The sequence below is a fragment of the Polypterus senegalus genome, chromosome 5 (assembly GCF_016835505.1).
Source record: "Polypterus senegalus isolate Bchr_013 chromosome 5, ASM1683550v1, whole genome shotgun sequence".
In the NCBI taxonomy this organism is placed as follows: Eukaryota; Metazoa; Chordata; class Cladistia; order Polypteriformes; family Polypteridae; genus Polypterus; species Polypterus senegalus.
The window spans coordinates 182,856,995-182,878,680 of record NC_053158.1 but is presented as its reverse complement, the minus strand read 5'-3'; the positions used below and the strand labels follow the sequence as shown (position 1 = coordinate 182,878,680).

At 40.2% G+C, this 21,686-nt stretch overlaps 1 protein-coding gene across 2 annotated transcripts in view; it reads left to right on the top strand.

The window, feature by feature from the left end:
* The window catches only part of plcd1a (phospholipase C, delta 1a), a 156,455-nt gene that overhangs the window by 115,146 nt on the left and 19,623 nt on the right, over positions 1-21,686 (top strand). For both annotated transcript variants that reach the window (XM_039753704.1, XM_039753703.1), the window contains exons 7-12: positions 464-608; positions 4,025-4,177; positions 17,434-17,595; positions 17,705-17,861; positions 18,873-18,989; positions 20,629-20,807. In XM_039753704.1, coding sequence (XP_039609638.1) covers positions 464-608; positions 4,025-4,177; positions 17,434-17,595; positions 17,705-17,861; positions 18,873-18,989; positions 20,629-20,807 — 913 coding nt within the window. The remainder of the gene's footprint in view (positions 1-463; positions 609-4,024; positions 4,178-17,433; positions 17,596-17,704; positions 17,862-18,872; positions 18,990-20,628; positions 20,808-21,686) is intronic.

The following is a 21,686-nucleotide window of genomic DNA, read 5'->3' as shown; positions in this document are numbered from 1 at the left end:
TCTGACTAAAAATGAATCATGATTTCCTCCATTGAAACTTCTCTAAACCCACTTACAATTTGCTCCAGAATGCACCCAAACTAAAAGTCAAATATTACATTTATTAGCATTCTGCACATTAAATACATGAGATGAAGTCTGATAATTGGACATTCTGCCTCCAGCTTTAAGGGCATCATGAATTGACCAAATTTCTCTAGTTGAGCTAAAATGTGCTGTAGTATTTTCATGTAATAAGAATTCTAGTCACTGCCACTCCTTACTGTCCTCATAGTCTTCAACACTGCATTACACATGTAGGTAATACAACTTTGAAGTTTGAAGTCCATGAATTTAGATTTTAAAACCTTGTTTCTCAAGAATACGATAGATAGCCTTTGTGTATCATTAGTTTTATTTCAAATGTGTTGTTCAGTGTCTTTTGTCTTTAGTGTGAACATTTTACCAATTTATGTGCTTTCAGAGCCCTGACCAGAGGTTGCCGTTGTGTGGAACTGGACTGCTGGGATGGACCAAATGGAGAGCCAGTGATTTACCATGGATACACCCTCACCTCCAAAATCCTCTTCAAAGATGTCATTACGACTGTCAAGGAATACGCCTTCAAGGTCAGGACTAGCTAATAAGCATGTTGTAGACACTGGGGCTCTTATAAAGCTTTACCTGCAACTCTATGCTTCATTTGAGGCTCTTTGTTAAAATCTTAAATGATAACTTGCAAAATGTAGTTAAACCTTTAAGGTATCAACATAATATGTGGAACTGAGGGGCTGCAATTTATTCTAATGTAGGAGCATTGGCTTTGTGTCAAGAAACTTCTATTCTTCCTCTTCATCTTTTCCCACTTTTATCTTCTTCTTCTTCTTCTTTTGGCTGCTCCCGTTAGGGGTTGCCACAGCGGATCATCTTCTTCCATATCTTTCTGTTTGCTGCATCTTGTTCTGTTACACCCATCACCTGCATGTCCTCTCTCACCACATCCATAAATCTTCGCTTAGGCCTTCCTCTTTTCCTCTTCCCTGGCAGCTCTATCATTAGCATCCTTCTCCCAATATACCCAGCATCTCTCCTCTGCACATGTCCAAACCAACGCAATCTCACCACTTTGACTGTCTCCCAACCATCCAACTTGAGCTGACCCACTAATGTACTCATTTCTAATCCTATCCATCCTCATCACACTCAATGCAAATCTAACATCTTTAACTCTGCCACCTCCAACTCTGTCTCCTGCTTTCTGGTCAGTGCCACTGTCTCCAACCCATATAACAAAGCTGGTCTCACTACCGTCCTGTAGACCTTCCCTTTCACTCTTGCTGATACCCGTCCGTCACAAATCACTCCTGACACTCTTCTCCACCCATTCCAACCTGTCTGCACTCTCTTTTTCACCTCTCTTCCACAATCCCCATTCCTCTGTACTGTTGATCCCAAGTATTTAAATCCACCTTCACCAACTCTACTCCCTGCATCCATTCCACTGACCTCCCTCTCATTTACACATATGTATTCTGTCTTCATCTTACTGACCTTCATTCCCCTCCTCTATAGTGCATATCTCCACCTCTCCAGGGTCTCCTCAATCTGCTCCCTACTATCGCTACAGATCACAATGTCATCAGCAAACACCACAGTCCATGGGGACTCCTGTCTAATCTCGTCTGTCAACCTGTCCATCACCATTGCAAATAAGAAAGAGCTGATCCCTGATGTAATCCCACCTCCACGTTGAATGCATCCATCGCTCCTACCACAGACCTCACCACTGTCACACTTCCAATGTACATATCTTGTACAACTCTTTACGTACTTCTCTGCCACTCCTGACTTCCTCATACAATACCATAGCTCCTTTTGTGGCACCATGTCATACGCTTTCTCCAGGTCTACAAAGACGCAATGCAACTCCTTCTGGTCTTCTCTAAACTTCTCCATCAACATCCTCGGAGCAGACATTGCATCTGTGGTGCTCTTTCTTGGCATGAAACCATACTGCTGCTCACTAATCATCACCTCACTTCTTAACCTAGCTTCCACTACTCTTTCCCATAACTTCATGCTGTGGCTCATCAGTTTTATTCCCCTGTAGTTACTGCAGTCCTGGACATCCCCCTTATTCTTAAATATTGGCACCAGTACACTTTTTCTCCACTCCTCAGGCATCCTTTCACTTTGCAAGATTCCATTAAACAATCTGGTTAAAAACTCCACTGCCATCTCTCTTAAACACCTCCATGCTTCCATAGGTATGTCATCTGGACAAAAGGCCTTTCCATTTTTCATCCTCTTCATAGCTGTCCTTACTTCCTCCTTACTAATCCGTTGCACTTCCTGATTCACTATCTCCACATCATCCAACCTCTTCTCTCTCTCGTTCTCTTCATTCATCAGCCTCTCAAAGTACTCTTTCCGTCTGCTCAACACACTCTCCTCGCTTGTGAGTATGTTTCCATCTTTATCCTTTATGACCCTAACCTGCTGCACATCTTTCCCAGCTCGGTCCCTCTGTCTAGCCAATCAGTACAGGTCCTTTTCTCCCTCCTTAGTGTCGCCACCTCTCTCTTCACCTTGCGCCTTATCTCCTTGTACTCTTGTCTACTTTCTGCATCTCTCTGACTATCCCACTTCTTCTTTGCCATCTTCTTCCTCTGTATACTCTCCCGTATTTCCTCATTCCATCACCAGGTTTCCTTTTCCTCCTTCCTCTTTCCAGATGTCACGCCAAGCACCCTTCTTGCTGTCACCCTTACTACATCTGCTTTAGTTTCCCAGCTGTCTGGTAATTCTTCACAGCCACCCAGTGCCTGTCTCACCTACTCCCTAAACTCAACCTTGCAGTCTTCCTTTTTCAACTTCCACCATTTGATCATTGGCTCTACCCTCATCCTCTTCTTGATCTCCAACGTCATTCTACAGACCACCATCCTAAGCTGCTTAACTACACTTTCCCCTGCCACCACTTTGCAGTCTTCAATCTCCTTCAGATTGACTCTTCTGCATAGGATGTAATCTACTCTTCTGCATAGGATGTAATCTACCTGTGCGCATCATCCTCCACTTTTGTACGTAACCCTATGTTCCTCCCTCTTCTTAAAATACGTATTCACCACAGCCATGTCCATCCTTTTGGCAAAATCCACTATCCTCTGACCTTCTTCATTCCTCTCCTTGACATTATACCTACCCATCACCTCCTTGTCTCCTCTGTTCCCTTCACCAACATGCCCATTGAAATCCGCTCCAATCACCACTTTCTGTCTCTTTGGTACACTGTTCATCACTTCATCCAACTCACTCCAAAAATCTTCTTTCTCACCCATTGCATACCCAACTTGCGGAGCATGTGCACTAACAACATTCATCATCACACCTACAATTTCCAACTTCATAATCATTACTCCGCCTGACACTCGTTTCACCTCCAAAACACTCTTGACATACTGTTCCTTCAGAATAACTCCTACCCCATTTCTCCTCCCATCCACACCATAATAGAACAATTTGAATCCATCTCTGATCCACTTGGCCTTACTCCCCTTTTATTTAGTCTCTTGCATGCACAATATATCAATCTTCCTTCTCTCCATCATATCGGCTAACTCCCCTTACCAGACATACTCACAAAGTTCCTACTCATACTCAAAGTTCCTACCCTCAGTTCCACTCTCTTTACTTTCCTCCAGTCCTCCTGCCTCCAGACACGTCTCCCCCCTCTTTTTCTCCTTCTTCTTTTTCTTAGGCTAACAGTAGCCCAATTTCCGCCAGCACCCGTGGTGGTCGTTGTTAACCCGGGGCTCGACCTATTCGGTATGGAAATTTGTATTGTTGTCCACATATTGAATTGTCAAAATTTTACACTGGATGCCCTTCCTGACGTAACCCTCCCCATTTATCCGGGCTTGGGACCGGCACAAAGAAACACACTGGTTTGTGCATCCCCTGTGACTGGGTTTTTTCCCACTTTTATGTCTACTGTGTAAAATTTCAAGCTTCTTTGACTGTAAGCCATTCTCATCTCCCCCAGAGCTCGCCATACCCGGTGATCCTATCACTGGAAAACCACTGTACCCTGGAGCAACAGAAGGTGATGGCACGGCATCTTCGTGAGATACTGGGCGACATGCTGCAAACTACACCAGTTAGTAGCAAAGACTCTGCAAATCTGCCTTCACCTGAGGTAAGAATTGTTCTCTGCCAGGCCAACAGTCCTATTTAAGGCCTTGCCTACCCAGCACTGTCACTTTTTTCCCCACCTCTGTGCAGGACCGTTCTCGCACACACCACGAAATTATTCAGGATCAGATTTTATCTGTTATCTATAAGGCTGCTAAGCAGTTGCTGCTGACAACTGCATGAGCATAACTGTTGTGTGTTCATTTACCTGAAGTCTGAAGTTTCATTTATTTTATATTATCTGAGGAAAAATTAAGTATTGGCAATTTGAAAATTTCATAGTAACTGAAACTGATGGAAACTGGCACACTACAACATGTTCTCGTTAGGGTAGTGCAAACACGCACAGCACAGCTATGCTCTGCCATTAATCTTGTTGAAGCCATGGTCAAATCAACATGGATGCTCCACTTTGAGGTTTCATCATTGTTGAACAATGTTCTGTCGTGAGATTTTCTTTGTGCAGAGGCAGTAAAAACCTGTTGAGATTCTCTGCTTGTGCAGATCAGTAAGATGTTTAGGTACCCATCACTATGGCATGTGTAGATCCATAGCTGATACTCAAATGTGTAGCAACAGTGGACAGTGTAATCTGCCAGACTTCTCTCGTGAACGCTGGACATGTCAATGTGGGCTTGTGTGCCCAGTGTTGATGGTTGACCAGATCGAGCTTCATCCATTACACTTATTCTTCCTGTTCTAAACCTTTCTGCCCATTCATAAACTTTTTGTTGAGTCATGTTTCTTTCAGTTCCGTGCTGAGCCAACATCCTAGTTTTGCCTCTGATATATGCAGTTTTCATGTCCATATTTCACAAAAAAACATAGCAACCCAGAGAAGAGCAACTAGGCCGATTCCAGGACTAAGAGGTATAAGCTATGAGGAAAGACTGAGGTGAGATGATCAAAGTGTCTAAAATTATGAAGGCAGCTAGTACATTGGATCCCAGGGGGTGGGCAAGCGAAGCAAGCAGGGGGCAAAGCCCCCTAATACACATAATAACACTTGTAGTACACATAATAGCACATGCAAGTGCATTTAGAACTGAAGCCAGGAAGCACTTCTTTATGCAATGAGTTGTGGGAATCTGGAGCAATGTACCAAGACATGTAGTTGAATCAGAAACCTTAACAACCTTTAAGAAGGACCTGGATGAGATATTGGGACAGCTTAAATTAGCTAAACCTACAAGGCTAATGGACTGAACATACTGCTTTTGTTTGTCAAATTTCTACCCAAGTAGTATGGTACAGTAGGACTTTAGAGACCTACAAAACTCATATTTTGAATAATCTAGATAATAAAGATTGATGAATGAGCTGTTCTCATCATAGTATGTTCATTACCTGGGAGTCTTTAAGTGGCACTCAGCCTGGTTAAGCTTCAGTTGTACCAGAGCTCTTGTAAGACTTTCACTGCAGAATATTGCATGCTGGAATTCATACAAAAGCTTTCATTCCAGGAAGTCACAATATATCATTTGTGGACTAATCAATGGCTCATGCTGTTAGAACTGCTTAGCAACTTGCTCTTTTTGCTGACATTGAAAAATATGCAGCCTTCGATGTGTAACAAAGGCCATGGTGGTTTGAGGCACCTCCCTGGTTTGTTTAGAGTGCCTGGAGTGAAATGCTGACAAGCCATTCTAATGTGTCTCGCTGATGTTGACGTCTAACAAAAACAAAAGCTTCCTAGAGCTGAATAACAAAACGGTAGGGGCGCATATGCAGAAGGGTTGCGTAATGCTGTAATCATGAAAAGGAAGTGACGTGTGAATTAAGACTTCTGTCTTCTCTTGGCAAAGATGTCGCTGCCAATAAATGTGTCATGCATACCCGGGAGCTGAGAGCCATTTATAGAGAGAAGAGAAGACGCATCTCTGTTGTCATGAGATGTCTGCTGTTTATGCCCTCAACTCCTATTTGGCAATGTGGCGGCAGCTAAAGGAAAAATGAAATCTGGGCCATGTGATGTCATTGCTTCCAGTATGGTAGAGAACGTTTTTTTAATTTCATGATTTCCATCCCTTTTTTTTAACCGCCCATTATGATTGGGATCATAGGAAGCCTAATTGACAAAGCCTTAAATAATCCTCGCTGCCATGTTACATATTGGAATGTCTAACACCTTATATTCCAAATCGTAATCTTAGATCCTCAAATGAGTGTCTCCTTAGAATTCCAAGAGCAAAACTTAAAAGAAGTGGCGAGGCGGCCTTCTGCTGTCATGCACTAAAATCTGGAATAGCCTGCCAATAGGAATTCGCCAGGCTGATATGGTGGAGCACTTTAAAAAAACTGCTAAAAACACATTACTTTAACATGGCCTTCTCATACCTTAACCTTCATTTAATCCTGATACTCTGTATATTCAATTCACTATAATAACTATTCATGGTGGCTCTAAAATCCGTGCTGACCCGTACTCTCTCTTCTGTTTCTTTTCTTGGTTTTCTGTGGTGGCGATCTGCACCATCACCACCTAATCAAAGCACTGTGATGTCCTACATTGATGGATTAAAGGCCAGAAGTCTACATGACCATCATCATCAAATCCTTCTATGAGAAATCTAAATATAAAGAGGACTGTTTCATTTATGTGAGGTAGAATGCCCAGAGCGGATTGGGCGGTTTTGTGGCCTGGAACCCCTGCAGATTTTATTTTTTTCTCCAGCCATCTGGAGTTTTTTCTGTCCTCCCTGGCCATCGGACCTTACTCTTATTCTATGTTAATTAGTGTTGTCTTATTTTTATGCTTACTTTGTCTTTTATATCTCTTTTCTTCATCATGTAAAGCACATTGAGCTACATTATTTGTATGAAAATGTGCTATATAAATAAATGTTGTTGTTGTAATCCAGTAAAAACAGGGACAATTGCACACATAGTAGGGGTGCAAGTTAGTATGAACTGAAAACAGAGAAGGAGTCTAATTAATGCTGAGGAGAACATGCACTACTACTTCACCCAGCACTACTTCTCTATAGAACAGCCTCTGAATTGAACGAGGATCCAGACATCATGAGGCAGGCAACCCTACTTGCTCACCATACCAGTTGGTTGCATATTTTCAGCAGTATAATTAATTTCTTAATGGTTGATTTGAAATTCTAACAAGCATTTGCAGGCCTTTTGCATGCTATGGTTCTGCTTCCACCTTTCATGATCTAGGCCTGCACTGCACTGCTCCTGTAGTTGAGTGGACCATTGTCATGAAAATCACCAGGGGCCTTGGGTATAAATGGTGTGTAGATACAAAAATGTTGCGATTGCCCATTTCCAAACTCTCATCAAGATGTATAAAAACTAAACTTGGCCTAACACCATGCACATTTTCACAATGGCCTCAGACCATGCATACACACATTTCTGCTCGATTTTGTAAATGGGTGGCACCCAGTGTCAAAGCAGTTCTACTCCTTATGTGTAATTTGCCTTTCTTTTTTATATTCACATCAATCACACATGCTTTATCAAATACACTGAAATTAAATGTATATCGTTTACAAATTTAAAAAACTTCATTGTAATAATTCTCTTAACATAATGGTGCATGGAATGGCCATACTATTTCATCTACCACGGCTGCTTTAGCATTGTTGGAAGACATCACAAGTGTAAGAATTGAAAGAATGCATTTAGGGATTATACTGATTTCTTGTCCCATTATGATGACTGACTTGTAAGTTGATTTAGATTTCCAAGAGCTATCCTCTTGGAACTGTGTGCTGAACTGGGGCTGGCTTTGCAAAGGCCGACTTTGAGGAATTGTGCCTTACCTGCTCCTTTTCAAGTTCTGTCCACAATCTGTTTTTAAGCCACAGGAGCTTTTCAACGTGATCAGGTATTTCCCAGTCATCACTGAGTGACACCATGCCAGCTGTATAGGATGGTATTATCCACTTGTCATCCAGATATACTGTATAAGATTTTTCTTACACTGTGATTGAACAGGTGGACATCAAAGCAGCAATCGACTGCATGCACATCACTATAACGGCACCTTCAGAGGTTGAATTTGCATATGTAAAATAGAAAGCATTTCCACTCTACTAGTTTGCAAATTATGTGTGATATGAAAATGCGTCTCGTTAATATTGTGGCGAGATATACAAGTGTCTCGCCAATAATTGCAGCAGGTTGTTCCTCAAATGGTTTGAGACCTGGAATTTTGCAACCTCCTCCAGTGTTGCTGACTCTCAGATGGTGGGCCACAATTCACCTTTTCACGATGACTTTGATATCTGACCACTTCTTTTTTTATTTCAGGTGCTGTGTGACTTTCTGAACTTGAACTTTTGAGTGCCTCCAACATGCTATGCCACTCTTATCAGTTTCCTTTTGTTGCTCTTGTATCACTGCTTAAGCCACCAAATAGTATGTTTTTCCCTACCTGCACTTCACTAAGCAGGACCTCCATTTCACATTTGTTGAACTTTTTTACACATGCTTTTTCCATTGTCTTTTAACAAAATGCTGAATGGAAGGGGCATATTAATTTGCATATTCAAATATGCAAAATTCTGGGAGGAGTTGGCTTGTATGCTCATACATGTGTGTTAAAATTCACATTGAATGGTTTATAAAGGGAAAGTGTGTAAAACTTTGCTTATGCACGGTTTTATGCATCTGAATTTGTAGTTTTGTCCGTGTTTTAGTGTGAATTCTACACGCATGTTAATACATATGAGGTCCCTGGTGGTGATTTGAAGACATCTAAGGCCAATGAGCCATTAACTCCTGAAGTACGTGGTGAGGTGATGTGGAGACTTCCTGTTGGAAAGAAGAGAATTTAAAATAGTGTGTGAGTTAAAAGGGTATAAGAGGGCAAAAGACAGAAATGTCTAGTACAGTACTTTGAGGTCTGCAAATGAGGTTTACAACCCCCATAATGTTGAGGCCAAGGAGGACATTTGTTGTTTTGTTACTTATTTTGTACTTTTGTGTTCTCCATTTATGTCTCCAATCTGACATTTTTTAATACATTTTAGCCTTACTGGCGTCATTCAGTTTGTTAAAGGCTGCTTCAGAAACAGCTATTGTGTTTCAAAAACAGCACCAAAGCTTAGGGTTAAAATATCTTTTTACATCTTTTATTCATTTTTTACGTTAACATTGTTGATTATTTAGTTTCTTTATGCATTTTTTCTTTTTCCATGTGTCATGTGTTTTATGGGCGGTCCACCAAGAGGCAGGGCCACCTGCCCATCACCATCAGGGAACCACCCTCAGCAAACCCACAGTCCCTTGTGGTTTATTGAATGTCCTGGTGTTGGTAGGCGTTTTTTGTGTCTTTTCTGGATTTTTCACCACAGTGCTTTGTGTTTGGTCCATTCGTAGGATTTCATATTGGCATTGTTTTAAGCTTCATTGTTGCAGAGCATTTTTGTAAAAGTAAGTCTTTTTTAGATTCTGTGTTTTCCCTGCCATTGCTCGCTGGTGTTTGATAGCTCCCATCCAGTGGATATTTTGAGTTATTTTTGAGATATCTTTGCTTAGGAACTCTCTAGTTTATGACAACAACCTCCTTTTAAATTTGGAATACAGGCAGGTCAGGTGTCTTCGATCACCCAGTGGTCTACATGTTTGCACTTTTCATTCTTTTACTTTCCAGACTCAAAAGAGACAATAAAATAGATGAAGCCGGCAAACTTTAAATACCGTGGAAATTCCCAAGGTGACTTTTATACTGGTCACTCCTGTGAAAAATAAAGAGGGTGGTGTGGTATAACATAAAAAATATTTGACTGTTTAAATTTACCTACATTCAAAAATTTAACACTAGTCATAATTCTTCTGTCCAAAAACCAGCAAACAGACCTATAGATTGAAAAAAATCTTTACAAGATTTCTCACAAAAACTGATGATCATAACACAGATTACTTTAATAGATAGATAGATAGATACTTTAGGTGAGGAAATTCACATACTCCAGCAGCAGCATACTGATAAAAAACAATATTAAATTAAAGAGTGATAACAATGCAGATAAAACAGACAATAACTTTGTATAATGTTAAAGCTAAACCCCCCAGGTGGAACGGAAGAGTCGCATAGTATGGGGGAGGATCAATCTCCTCAGTCTGTCAGTGGAGCAGGATGGTGACAGCTGTCTGTCGCTGAAGCTGCTCCTCTGTCTGGAGATGATCCTGTTCAGTGGATGCAGTGGATTCTCCATGATTGACAGGAGCCTGCTCAGCACCCGTCGCTCTGCCACGGATGTCAAACTGTCCAGCTCCATGCCTACAATAGAGCCTGCCTTCCTCACCAGTTTGTCCAGGTGTGAGGCGTCCTTCTTTATGCTGCCTCCCCAGCATAATTGGGTTGACCATGCCCATGTCACGGCTCTTGACCCAGACCTTCACAAGGCTAATTGACATCCTGCTTGAACAAAAGTTTCAGATCCATTCATAATCCAAGTGTATTTTGTGTTTCCCGAGTCCTTGCTCGTTTCCCTCTGGAGTACTCTTGATTTCCTCCAGCATCCCACATTCTGTATGTGTGTAAATTGGCCCAAGCGTTCATGTGAGTGTGCCCTGTGAGGGGATGGCTCCTTCCCTGTGCCAGATGCAGCTGTTAGCCAATGGGTACTGGGAAATGAAGGGTCAGATAATGAATAGCCTGGCACCAAAACTTACTAGGGGGCAGCAAAGCCCGAGTTATACAGGAATTATATTTAATACAGTGATACTTGAAATATGAGCTGTGATTTACAGATATAAACATTGTAGAAAACCTTAAATAGATAGGTTACTGTGTGAAGTCACCATGAATAGTAAGGAAAGTTTTTTATTTTTTTTTATTTTTATTAATTTTATTACACTCCATACAAAGCAATCAAGTTTTTACAAAAAGAAAAATAGAGTTAAGAACAGATCGATCCCCACCCTTGAGAGAGAGAGCAAGCCAAACGGCATAACAATTTTACAGCTTTTAAACATACCTAAATTAATAAATTCTCTATGCTTCATGAACTTATTTTAAAATATTACTGATTAGATCCTGCCATGTTTTGAAAAACGTCTGTACAGATCCTCTAACTGAGTATTTGATTTTTTCCAATTTCAAATAATATAACACATCAGTTTCCCACTGACTTAAAAGAGGAGAGTTTGGATTCTTCCAGTTTATCAGAATGAGTCTGCGTGCCAACAGTGTAGTGAATGCAATCACAATTTGTTTGTCTTTCTCCACTTTAAGCCCCTCTGGAAGAACCCCAAACACAGCTGTTAATGGGTTAGGAGGGATTGTGAGACCAAGGCTATCTGAAAGGTAATTCAAAATTTTTGTCCAGAATAATGTTAATTTGGTGCAGGCCCAGAACATGTGACCCAGTGAGGCTGGAACTAATTTGCAGCGTTCGCAGGTTGGATCATGCCCTGGATACATTTTGGAGAGTTTTAGTCGAGACAGATGTGCTCGATATATAATTTTGAGTTGTATAATTGTATGCTTTGCGCATATGGAGCTCGAGTGAATTCTCTGCATTGCTACTTTACACTCCTCTTCTGATATATTAATTGAGAGATCTTTTTCCCAGTGTCCTCTTGGATCTTTGAAAGGGAGGGATTGTAAAATGATTTTATATGTTGCAGAGATGGAGTCTAAGTCCTTGAGATTGAGCAATATTTTTTCCATCATGGATGAGGGTGCAAGATGAGGAAAATCTGGAAGGTTCTGTTTAACAAAGTTTCTGATTTGAAGATAGTGAAAGAAATGTGTAGCTGGAATGTTAAATTTGGAATGTAATTGTTCATAGGAAGCAAAGACATTGTCTATATAAAGATCTCTAAGCAAGTTAATTCCAAATTTTTCCAGATATTAAAAACTGCATATGTTTGTGAAGGTTGAAAGAGGTGGTTCTCTTGCAGAGGTGCCACAGATACAAGCTTCTCCATCTTAAAATGCTTTCTACTTTGGTTCCAGATTCTAAGTGAGTGGAGCACAATTGGGTTATTAGTGTATTGCCGATAACGTGTGTTTATTGGAGCTCATAGCAGGGAATACAAAGAAGTACTGCAGGATTTTACTTCTATTTCGGTCCAAGCCTGTGTATGTTCTTCTATTTGTGTCCAGGTTCTTATCGCCTGTATATTTGCCGCCCAGTAATAAAACTGGAAGTTAGGTAGAGCCATGCCGCCTTCTGCCTTTTGTCTTTGTAGGGTCGCTCTTTTGATGCGTGGATGTTTTGAATTCCAAATAAATGAGGTTATTGTTGAATCTAATTGCTTAAAGAACGATTTATTAATGTATATTGGGATGTTTTGAAATAAAAAAAGGAGTTTAGGAAGAATATTCATCTTAACAGTGTTAATTCTTCCAGCTAGTGTGAGATGAAGGGTTGACCATCTATTCAAGTCTTGTTTAATTTTTTCCATGCAGACGGCGAAATTTTGTTGATATAGAGCTTTATGTTTACTTGTGATGTTTACCCGAGGTATTTAAACTGTTCTGCAATGATAAAAGGTAGGGTGTCTAATCTAATATTATATGCTTGAGAATTCACTGGAAAGAGTACACTTTTATTCAGATTAATTCTGAGACCAGAGATCTTTTGAAATTCTGTGAGTGCTGCTAAGACTGCAGGCACAGAATTTTCTGGGTCCGATATATACAGTACCATGTCATCTGCATATAATGAGATTTTCTGTTCCAGTCCTTCTCTGCTAATCCCCTTTATCTGATCAGTATTTCGACAATGTATTGCCAGTGGTTAATAAGGAAAATTTTTTGCAGAAATGTAAGCAAGCTCTGAAAAACTAGCCGCCTGTCTGTGAAGGAAAATTTGTAACCTGACTCTGGTGTGCTACTCTATTTTCATATGTGCTACTACAGATGCTGGTGCAGCACTATGTGGGCTGAAAGTGTAGATGCTAACTGTTGAAGTGGAACCGCTCTTAAGTAAGATGATAGCAGAAAGTGAAGGCCCATACATCTGAATATTCTGCAGAGTGCTTACTTCTAGTATTTACAACAACACTGAGACGAATGACAAGAAATAAGAGACTATCTGTCTGTCCAATGGCTTAGTTAACTCTAAATGTGTTTACATGCACACAATAAAATCAGGATAAGGTGAGTAACCTGGTTGAGACAGACATCTGGTTTCTTACAAAACCTGTTTACTTGCAAGAGTCCTCTTACGGAATTTTCCATTGGCAAAACACTCCAGCGTCATAAAAGTGTGATACAAAAGATTAAACACCATCAATGGCCGCTCTGAATCCAAAAACAAGCATGAAGACTGTCTCCTGAATAGCGTAGTGAATGTTACTTTTATTAGTAACTGTTAACATTACTCGTTATTTACAAAAAATTTAAATACATTATATAGTTACTTAGTATAAAATGTAATGCATCGCAAGTAGTGTTTCTTTTGTTCTTTTTTATTAAAAGGTATATTTAACTGGCCAGCATTTGATATTAAATCCTAAGCCCACATATATATACCTTCATGAAACTGACCAGAAACACAGCCAAATGTGGTAATTTTCTTGGGTTTTATAAATTCATTTAGTCCTTCATGTGCCTTGTAGTAAATAACATCTCCTTTTTACATCTCCGATCTGAACCCCTGAATATTTTTTATCTTTTTTTAATTTTATTGATTTTATTGAAATCATTCCATACAAATAGATCAATTTTTACAAAAATAGGATTGAGAACAAATCAACCCCCACCCCTGAGAAAGAAAGCATGGCCAACAGAGTAAATCTTAAAGCTAGTAAAAATAGGTAAATCGATAAGTTTAATAAGCGGATAAAGATAAATGGAGAAGAAAAAGAAAAAGGGAGAGAATCTGCTTCCTCGGTGCCTTTAAAAGCTTATTCTAAAATATTATTGATTAGATCCTGCCAGATTTTGAAGAAGTTCTGCACAGAATACTCTTAAGTGCGAATTAGATTTTTTCCACTGACTTAAAAGAAGAGAGTTTGGATTCTTCCAGTTGAGCAAGATAAGTCTACATGCCAGTAGTGTAGTGAAGGCAATCACAGTTTGTTTGTCCTTCTCTACTTTAAGCCCATCTGGGGGTCCACCAAACACAGCTGTTAGTGGGTTAGGAGGGACTGTGATGCCAAGGCTGTCTGAAAGGCACTTGAAGATTTTTGTCCAGAACGATGTCAATTTGTCCCAAAACATGTGATCCTGTGAGACTGGAACTTGATTGCAGCGTTCGTAGGTTGGATCCTGCTCTGGAAACATTTTGGACAGTTTTAAGTAGGGATGGGATTTGATAAGATTTTCACGATTCCGATTCTATTTTCAATTCTGTTTAACAATTCGATTCTTTATCGATTCTCCTATCGATTCTTATTTTTAAAAAAGGAGAACACACAGGTTGATTAGCTTAGATCTTTGTTTTATATCTTATCTTTGAACAAGATAGAAATTTAGGAGTAGCATGACCTTACAAACCCAACAGTGAGATCTTAAGAGATCCACAGCCTACGGCTCCTCAATGGGGTGCCACGGGGTCCCCAGAAAAAAATTTGTAAATGTAAAATAATAATAAAATAAATATTCTTCTGTAGCAATAACAAAGTATAACATAACTTATTCTGTGGCAATTATACAAGAATGTCCAGTAACATTTACAGTCTGCTTTTTAAAAGTATATATGAGCTGAGCACTCAAAAATAAAACTACATCAGCCAGCAACAAATACAATCAACTCAAGTCCAATGGAACTGTGCACTGTGCAATTCTGCAACCATCAACTATGGAGAATTAACAATTCTTTTGCAGAAATATAAGCATACTGTATCTGCTTTTTCAGGAAGGATACGTGATCTTTCTGGACTTATGGTCTCTCCAGCTGTGGAGAACACCCTCTCAGATGGGGTGGGTGGAGGATGCCTGCACACACTCTGTGAAAGGAGATGCTACCGATAGACTGCAGCGAGAACTGCCAGCATCTGAGCCAGCCAGACTCTGTCTGTCTCTCTCGTCATGGTCATCTAAATGCAATGCACAGTAATAGCAGGTTTTGCAATAAGGCAAATTGCGCTAACATAATATGCAATGTTAGTTGATTAGTTACCTGCCGTATTAACGGGAGAGGACGTGCAAACATTACCGCTGCTGCTGGGTTGAGATTCACTAGTCTGGAGCGGATCAAAAACACGACATTCATTTGAGGTTATCGCATGTTTTGTGAGGAAATGCTTTTGCATATTCGTAGTGTTTCCTCCCTTTGATGAAATATCTACTTTGCAAGTATTGCAAGTTGCCCTGTTGTCATCCTTTCTTGTAAAGTATAACCAAACTTTTGAGTGTTTGTGCCGCTTAGGCGCCATGTTTCCTGCTGGGTAAATGACACTATGCAACGTGGTGACGTCATTCAAGGCGACTGGAATCGACAGGGGAATCGTTTGCAAAAATGGCAAACAATTCCAAGGGATTGAAACAGTGGGAACCGAGAACCGGTTTTCGATTCCAATCCCTAGTTTTAAGCGAGATAGATGTGTCTGATACATAATTTTGAGTTGAATAATTATATGCTTTGCACATATGGAGCTCGAGTGAATTCTCTGCATTGCTACCTTCCACTCCTTTTCTGAGATGTTGAGTAAGAGATCCTTTTCCCATTGTCCTCTTGGATCTTTGAAATTGAGGGACTGTAAAATAATTTTATATATTGCAGAAATGCTGTCTGAGTCCTTGAAACTGAGTAATATTTTTTCCAGCATAGAGGGAGGTGGGAGGTGAGGAAAGTTGGGCAGGTTCTATTTAACAAAGTTTCTAATTTGAAGTTATTGAAAGAAATGTGCTGCTGGAAAGTTACATTTGGAGTGTAATTGTTCATAGGATGCAAAGACATTGTCTATGTACTGATCTTTAAGTGATTTAATCCCAAATGTTTTCCAGACATTAAAAACTGCATATGTTTTAGAGGGTGGAAAAACGTGGTTTTCATGCAGAGGTGCCACAGATAAAAGTTTCTTCATCTTAAAATGCTTCCTACATTGGTTCCATATTCTGAGTGAGTGAAGCACAATTGGGTTGTTAGTATATTGGCGATAACTTGCATTAATTGGGGTACAAATGCAGGGAATATAAAGAAGGACTGCAGGATTTTATTTCTATTGCAGACCAGGCCTGTGTATGTTCATCTGTTCGTGTCCATGTTTTTATAGCTTGTATGTTTGCTGCCCAGTAATAAAACTGAAAGTTAGGTAAAGCCATGCCACCTTCTGCCTTAGGTCTTTGTAGGGTCTCTCTTTGGATACGTGGATGTTTTGAATTCCAAATAAATTAGGTTGTTGAATCTAATTTCTTAAAAATTGATCTATTGATGTATATTGGAATGTTTTGAAATAAAAAGAGAAGTTTAGGAAGAATATTCATCTTAACAATGTTAATTCTTCCAGCTAAAGTGAGATGAAGGATTGACTATTCATGCAAGTCTTGCTTAATTTTTTCCATACAGATGGTGAAATTCTGTTGATAAAGTGCTTTATGTTTACTTGTGATGTTTACCCCTAGGTATTTAAACTGATCTGCAATGACAAAAGGGAAGGTGTCCAATCTGATATTGTATGCTTGAGAATTCACTGGGAAGAGCACAGTTTTATTCAGATTAATTCTGAGACCAGAAATCTTTAGAAATTCTGTAAGTGCTGTTAGGACTGCAGGCACAGTATTTTGTGGGTCTGATATATACAGTAGCATATCATCTGCATATAGAGAACCCCTGAATATTCACAGTACGTACACTAACCATTGTGCCACCAGATCACACTGTTTCAACATGTCTGTAGCAAATAGATATTATTGTTATTGCTTGGCTGAGTAATTGAGCCCTGAAAATAACTGGTGCATTTGCTTGTGGCCTCATACCCCTAGTGCTACTGGGATAATAATAATGCAGGTCATTTTACATGCATTCCTTTAACAGGGCTGTTTTCCTAATAAAGTTCCAGTGAAATTACCTAAATTGCTGCCCCCCTCTGCTAGGCATTGATCCTGCTATCTAATGACTTGCCTCTTCATGAAGTTTTAATGGAACAATCTGTTGCTATGATCTCAAGTGCAATTAATATCATAAGCATCTGTCATATTATCTTACATGATATGATATTTAGTTGTGTTCTGTTTTTTTGCATTACCTATGTGAAGTCTTTTTATGGAATTGTTTATTGTATTATTCCCTTCTAAAGCTCGTGTCTGATAATCTGTAACTTAACCTTGCACACACTTGCCATTTCATATATCCTGTTACAGTAAACTGATGTTTAAATTTATCTGTTTTCTTACAGATGCTAAAGGGAAAGATCTTAATAAAAGGCAAGAAACTTTCAAAATTAGAGCATAACCAAGGGAGCAACATTACGCATGATGTGGAGACCGTGTCTGAAGAGGACGAAGCTGCAGAAATTGAAGATGAAAGCGTCAAGAGTCAAGTTAGAAAGAACTCTAAGGCAGGAGGGCATTTTGAACTCTTTTCAATGTTTCAGTGCCATGTATTTTGAGCTTTACGCAATATTTCAGTGTAAACATTTTTTGTTGTTTTTTTTTTCTCTTCTGCAGAATACCAAACTGAAATTGGCTCACGAGCTCTCGGATGTTGTGGTCTACTGCAGGAGTGTCCACTTTCCTGGCTTTGACAATGCCAAGAAGAACCAGACCTCCTTTGACATATCATCATTTGTAGAAAGCAAAGCACTGAAGCTAGTTCAAGACTCAGGTATTCGCACACGCGTGCACCTTGTCAAATATTATCTTTATATATTGTTGAGGAAACACAGAAATACAGAAAAGAAATGTTAGATAACAACCGAGTCACCCCATTTAATAACTGAGGGTCTGGCAAAAAAAAAATGGGGAAGGGAGGAAATGGCAAAAAAACAAACAAAAACACAAACAGGCTAAAAGACCATTCAAGCAAGGGCAATCAAGCACCGTCCGGTGGTCTGCTCTTCCCAAAGTTAGACCCCTCCTTCTGGAAGCATCCCGGCATTATAGTCCCAGGACCAGAAGGGCCAGAGATGAGGGCGTTTTCTTGAAGCTGTGAGTGGGATAACAATACCATCGGCGATAGCGATCCCATTTCCCTGAGTGGTAGTGCTTACCTCTGACAAACGCAGAAGGTGACTCTCTGATGCCCCATGCATGACAATATATATTACTATGGGACTGTGCCCCCCTGTTCCGGGGCACGCTGCATGCCAGCTACTTGATGTCTCTGCCGCTCGCCTTGTGAAGGGAGGGCCGCTAAGAAGATGCAGTCGGATCAGCTGCTTGTTGCACCGCGCATCGATCATTTAAAAGCCTGTACAGCAGCTGTCCTTTTATCTCACTGCCTTGTCTCGCAGAATGTTAAAGTGTCTCCGAGAAAATCACGTATCGTCCCCTTCCAGGCCTTCCCAGATTTTGATAAACTTTTTCAAAACCTGGCAGGATCTAATCAATAACATTTTAGGATAAGCATTTAAATTGAGGAAACGGACACTCTTCCCTTTTTTATTATATTTATATGTATTTATTTTTCCTACTATTAAGGTTTTACTCTGTTGGCCTAGCTCTCTTTCGTATGGGGGGAGGGGGTTGATTTGATTCAAATCTAGTTTTGTAAAACTTGATTTGCTTGTATGGAATGTTTTTTGATTTTAAATAAATTCAAGAAAATGTTTTTTTTTTTAAACAAAAACTAGATTTCCAGTAATACGAACTTCTGGTTGTATCTCTTCTCATTTAGCCAACGACTTCTTGATTCACAACACAAGACAACTAAGCAGAATCTATCCTGCCGGCAAGAGGACGGACTCCTCAAATTACAATCCAGTAGATTTGTGGATTGCAGGCTGCCAGATAGGTAAGCTCTCTTGTTAAAGATGAATTCTGTATATGAATTCTGTATTTTTGTTTGGGTTATCATCCAAGATCCCATTGACAAACACTGCATTGAAAAAGTATTCTGACCACTGTCATTTTTAACATTTTGCTTCATTTAAATTATTTTTTTACCTCATCAAGCAGCACTCAACACCCCAGAATGACAAAGAGAAGCAGGATTTTAGAAATAATGGCAAATGTATTGAAAATAAAAAAAGTTAATGAAATACTACATTAACACAGGTATTCAGACCCCTTTACTCATTACTTAGATGAGGCCCTTTTGGCAGAAATTTACAGCCTGGCGTCGTCTTGGGTATAAAACGACAAGCTGTACACACCGGGATTTGGGGATTTTTGTGCCATTTTTCTCTGCAGATCATCTCAAGCTGGATGGAAACCATCAGTGAACAACTATTTTCAGGTCTCTTCAGAGATGTTTGATAGAATTTAAGTCCGGGCTCTGGCTGGGTTATATAAGGACATGTCCAGAGTTGTCCCTAAGCTACTCCTGTGTTGTCTTTGCTTTGTGCTTAGGGCGATGGTCCTGTTGGAAGATGGATCTTTGACCCATTGTAAGGTTTTGAATACTCTGGACTAGGTTTTGTTAAGGATATCTTTGTACCTTACTCCACTCATGTTTCCCTTGACCCTGATTAGTCTCCTAGTCCTCAATCCACAGCATGATGGTCCCACTGTCATGCTTCACCATTGGAATGTATTGCAAAAGTCATGAGCAGTACCTTATTTTTTTCACATGCTAAAATTGAGGCTAAAACAGTTCAGTCTTGGTTTCATCAGACCAAAGAATCTTGTTCCTTATAGTCCTTTAGATGCCTTGCTACTAACTCCAAGTGGGCTTTCATTCGATTTTTCTGAAGACGGACTTACATCTTGCCAGACTGGCATAATGTCAAAATGATGGTTTTTCTTCTGGATGTTTCTCCAATCTCCACACAGGTTGTCTGTAGCTCAGTCAGAGTGGCCATCAGGTTCTTGGTTTCCTTTCTTATCCAGGCAATTCTCACCTGATTGCTCAGTTTGGCTTTGCAGCAGTTTTTAGTAAGAGACCTGGTTGTTCAGACCTTCTTTTATTTAAAAATACTGAAAGTCACTGTGCTGTTGAGAACCTTCAATCCTACAGAATTTATTTTAGCTTTTCCCACATCAGGGTCTCAACACAACCTTGTCTTTCAACTCTACAGACAATTCCTTTGACATCATGACTTAGTTTTTACTCAGCTGTGGGACCTTCAATAGACAAGTGTGTACAATTCTTAAAAAGACCTAAACGATGATCAATAGTATAGGATGCAACTGAGGCAAATTTCAAGTGTTATGGCAAGGATCTGAATTAATGTGTTAATGGGGTATTTCAAATTCTTTAACTAATACATTTGTATTATGGTTGGTCCCTGCCTACAATAAACCAAAGTAGGATTAAGCAGATGGACCTAGAAAGACTGCAACATTAAAAACCTTGCTCTCACATCATGAAGTTGCTCTTATGTGTTGTGAAGTGTTGACACACACTGACCCATAGCTGTGGTTAACTAACTGCATACTGATGCTTTCCTTCATTACCTTTCCTTATGCTTTCCTTCATTACCTTTGCTTAGTTGCCCTGAACTTCCAGACACCATGCCTGCAGATGGACCTGTACCAAGGAATGTTTAAGGAGAACGGTCTCTGTGGCTATGTTCTCAAGCCCAAGTTCCTTCGAGAGGGCACTAGCCAATTCAACCCCATGTGTGTCACATCAGGAGAATGGCTGCAACCCAAGAAACTCCACGTGATGGTAAGACTTTGTTTTTCCCAAGTAGTGCCTGCCGGCTCTATGCTCAGAGACCTTAGTTACTAAGGGGTTGTCCTGCAAGACTACCTTGGCATGTTTTTTAGAAGGAAATGTTGCACCATTTCTACTTTCTGAATACTGTAGGGCCTGGGCAGTCGTACCAGAACGCTATGGTAGGTATTCATTGATTATATGGGTGGTGATACTTAAACAGTGGTGTTGCATTGTGGAACATTATCATAATGTACAGATTTTAGGGTGGCTTGGTGGTGTGTGGGTTAGCATTTTTGCCGCACACCTCCTGACATCTGGTTTCATATCCTGGTCCAGATACTGCATGTATGGAGTCTGCATATTTCCTCCACATCTATGCAGTTGTTTCTAGGAATTACGGCTTTACTTTACCACCTTGCACGATTATTTGTCCTTGAATTAGGTCTTGTGTTAGACTGGATTCCTCTGTCTGGATTGACCCTCGCCTGTACCCTGTGCTTTTGAGTTGCTCTTCAGCTCTTTTTGACCCTAAAAGTAAATTTAAGAGGGTTTGGAAATTAATGCACAAGTTGTAAATGTGTCAAAAATTAGGATCAATCGGGCAGCAAGGTGATGCAGTGGGTAACACTGCTCCCTCACAGGAGACCCGGGTTCGCTTCCCGGGTCCTCCCTGCGTGGAGTTTGCATGTTCTCTGTGTGTGTGTGTGTGTGTTTCCTCCAGGTGCTCTGGTTTCCTCCCACAGTCCAAAGACATGCAGGTTAGGAGCATTGGCGATCCTAAATTGTTCCTGGTGTGTGTGTGTGTGCCCTGCGGTGGGCTGACGCCCTGCTCGGGGTTTGTTTCCTGCATTCCATCAATCAATCAACATTTATTTATATAGCACATAT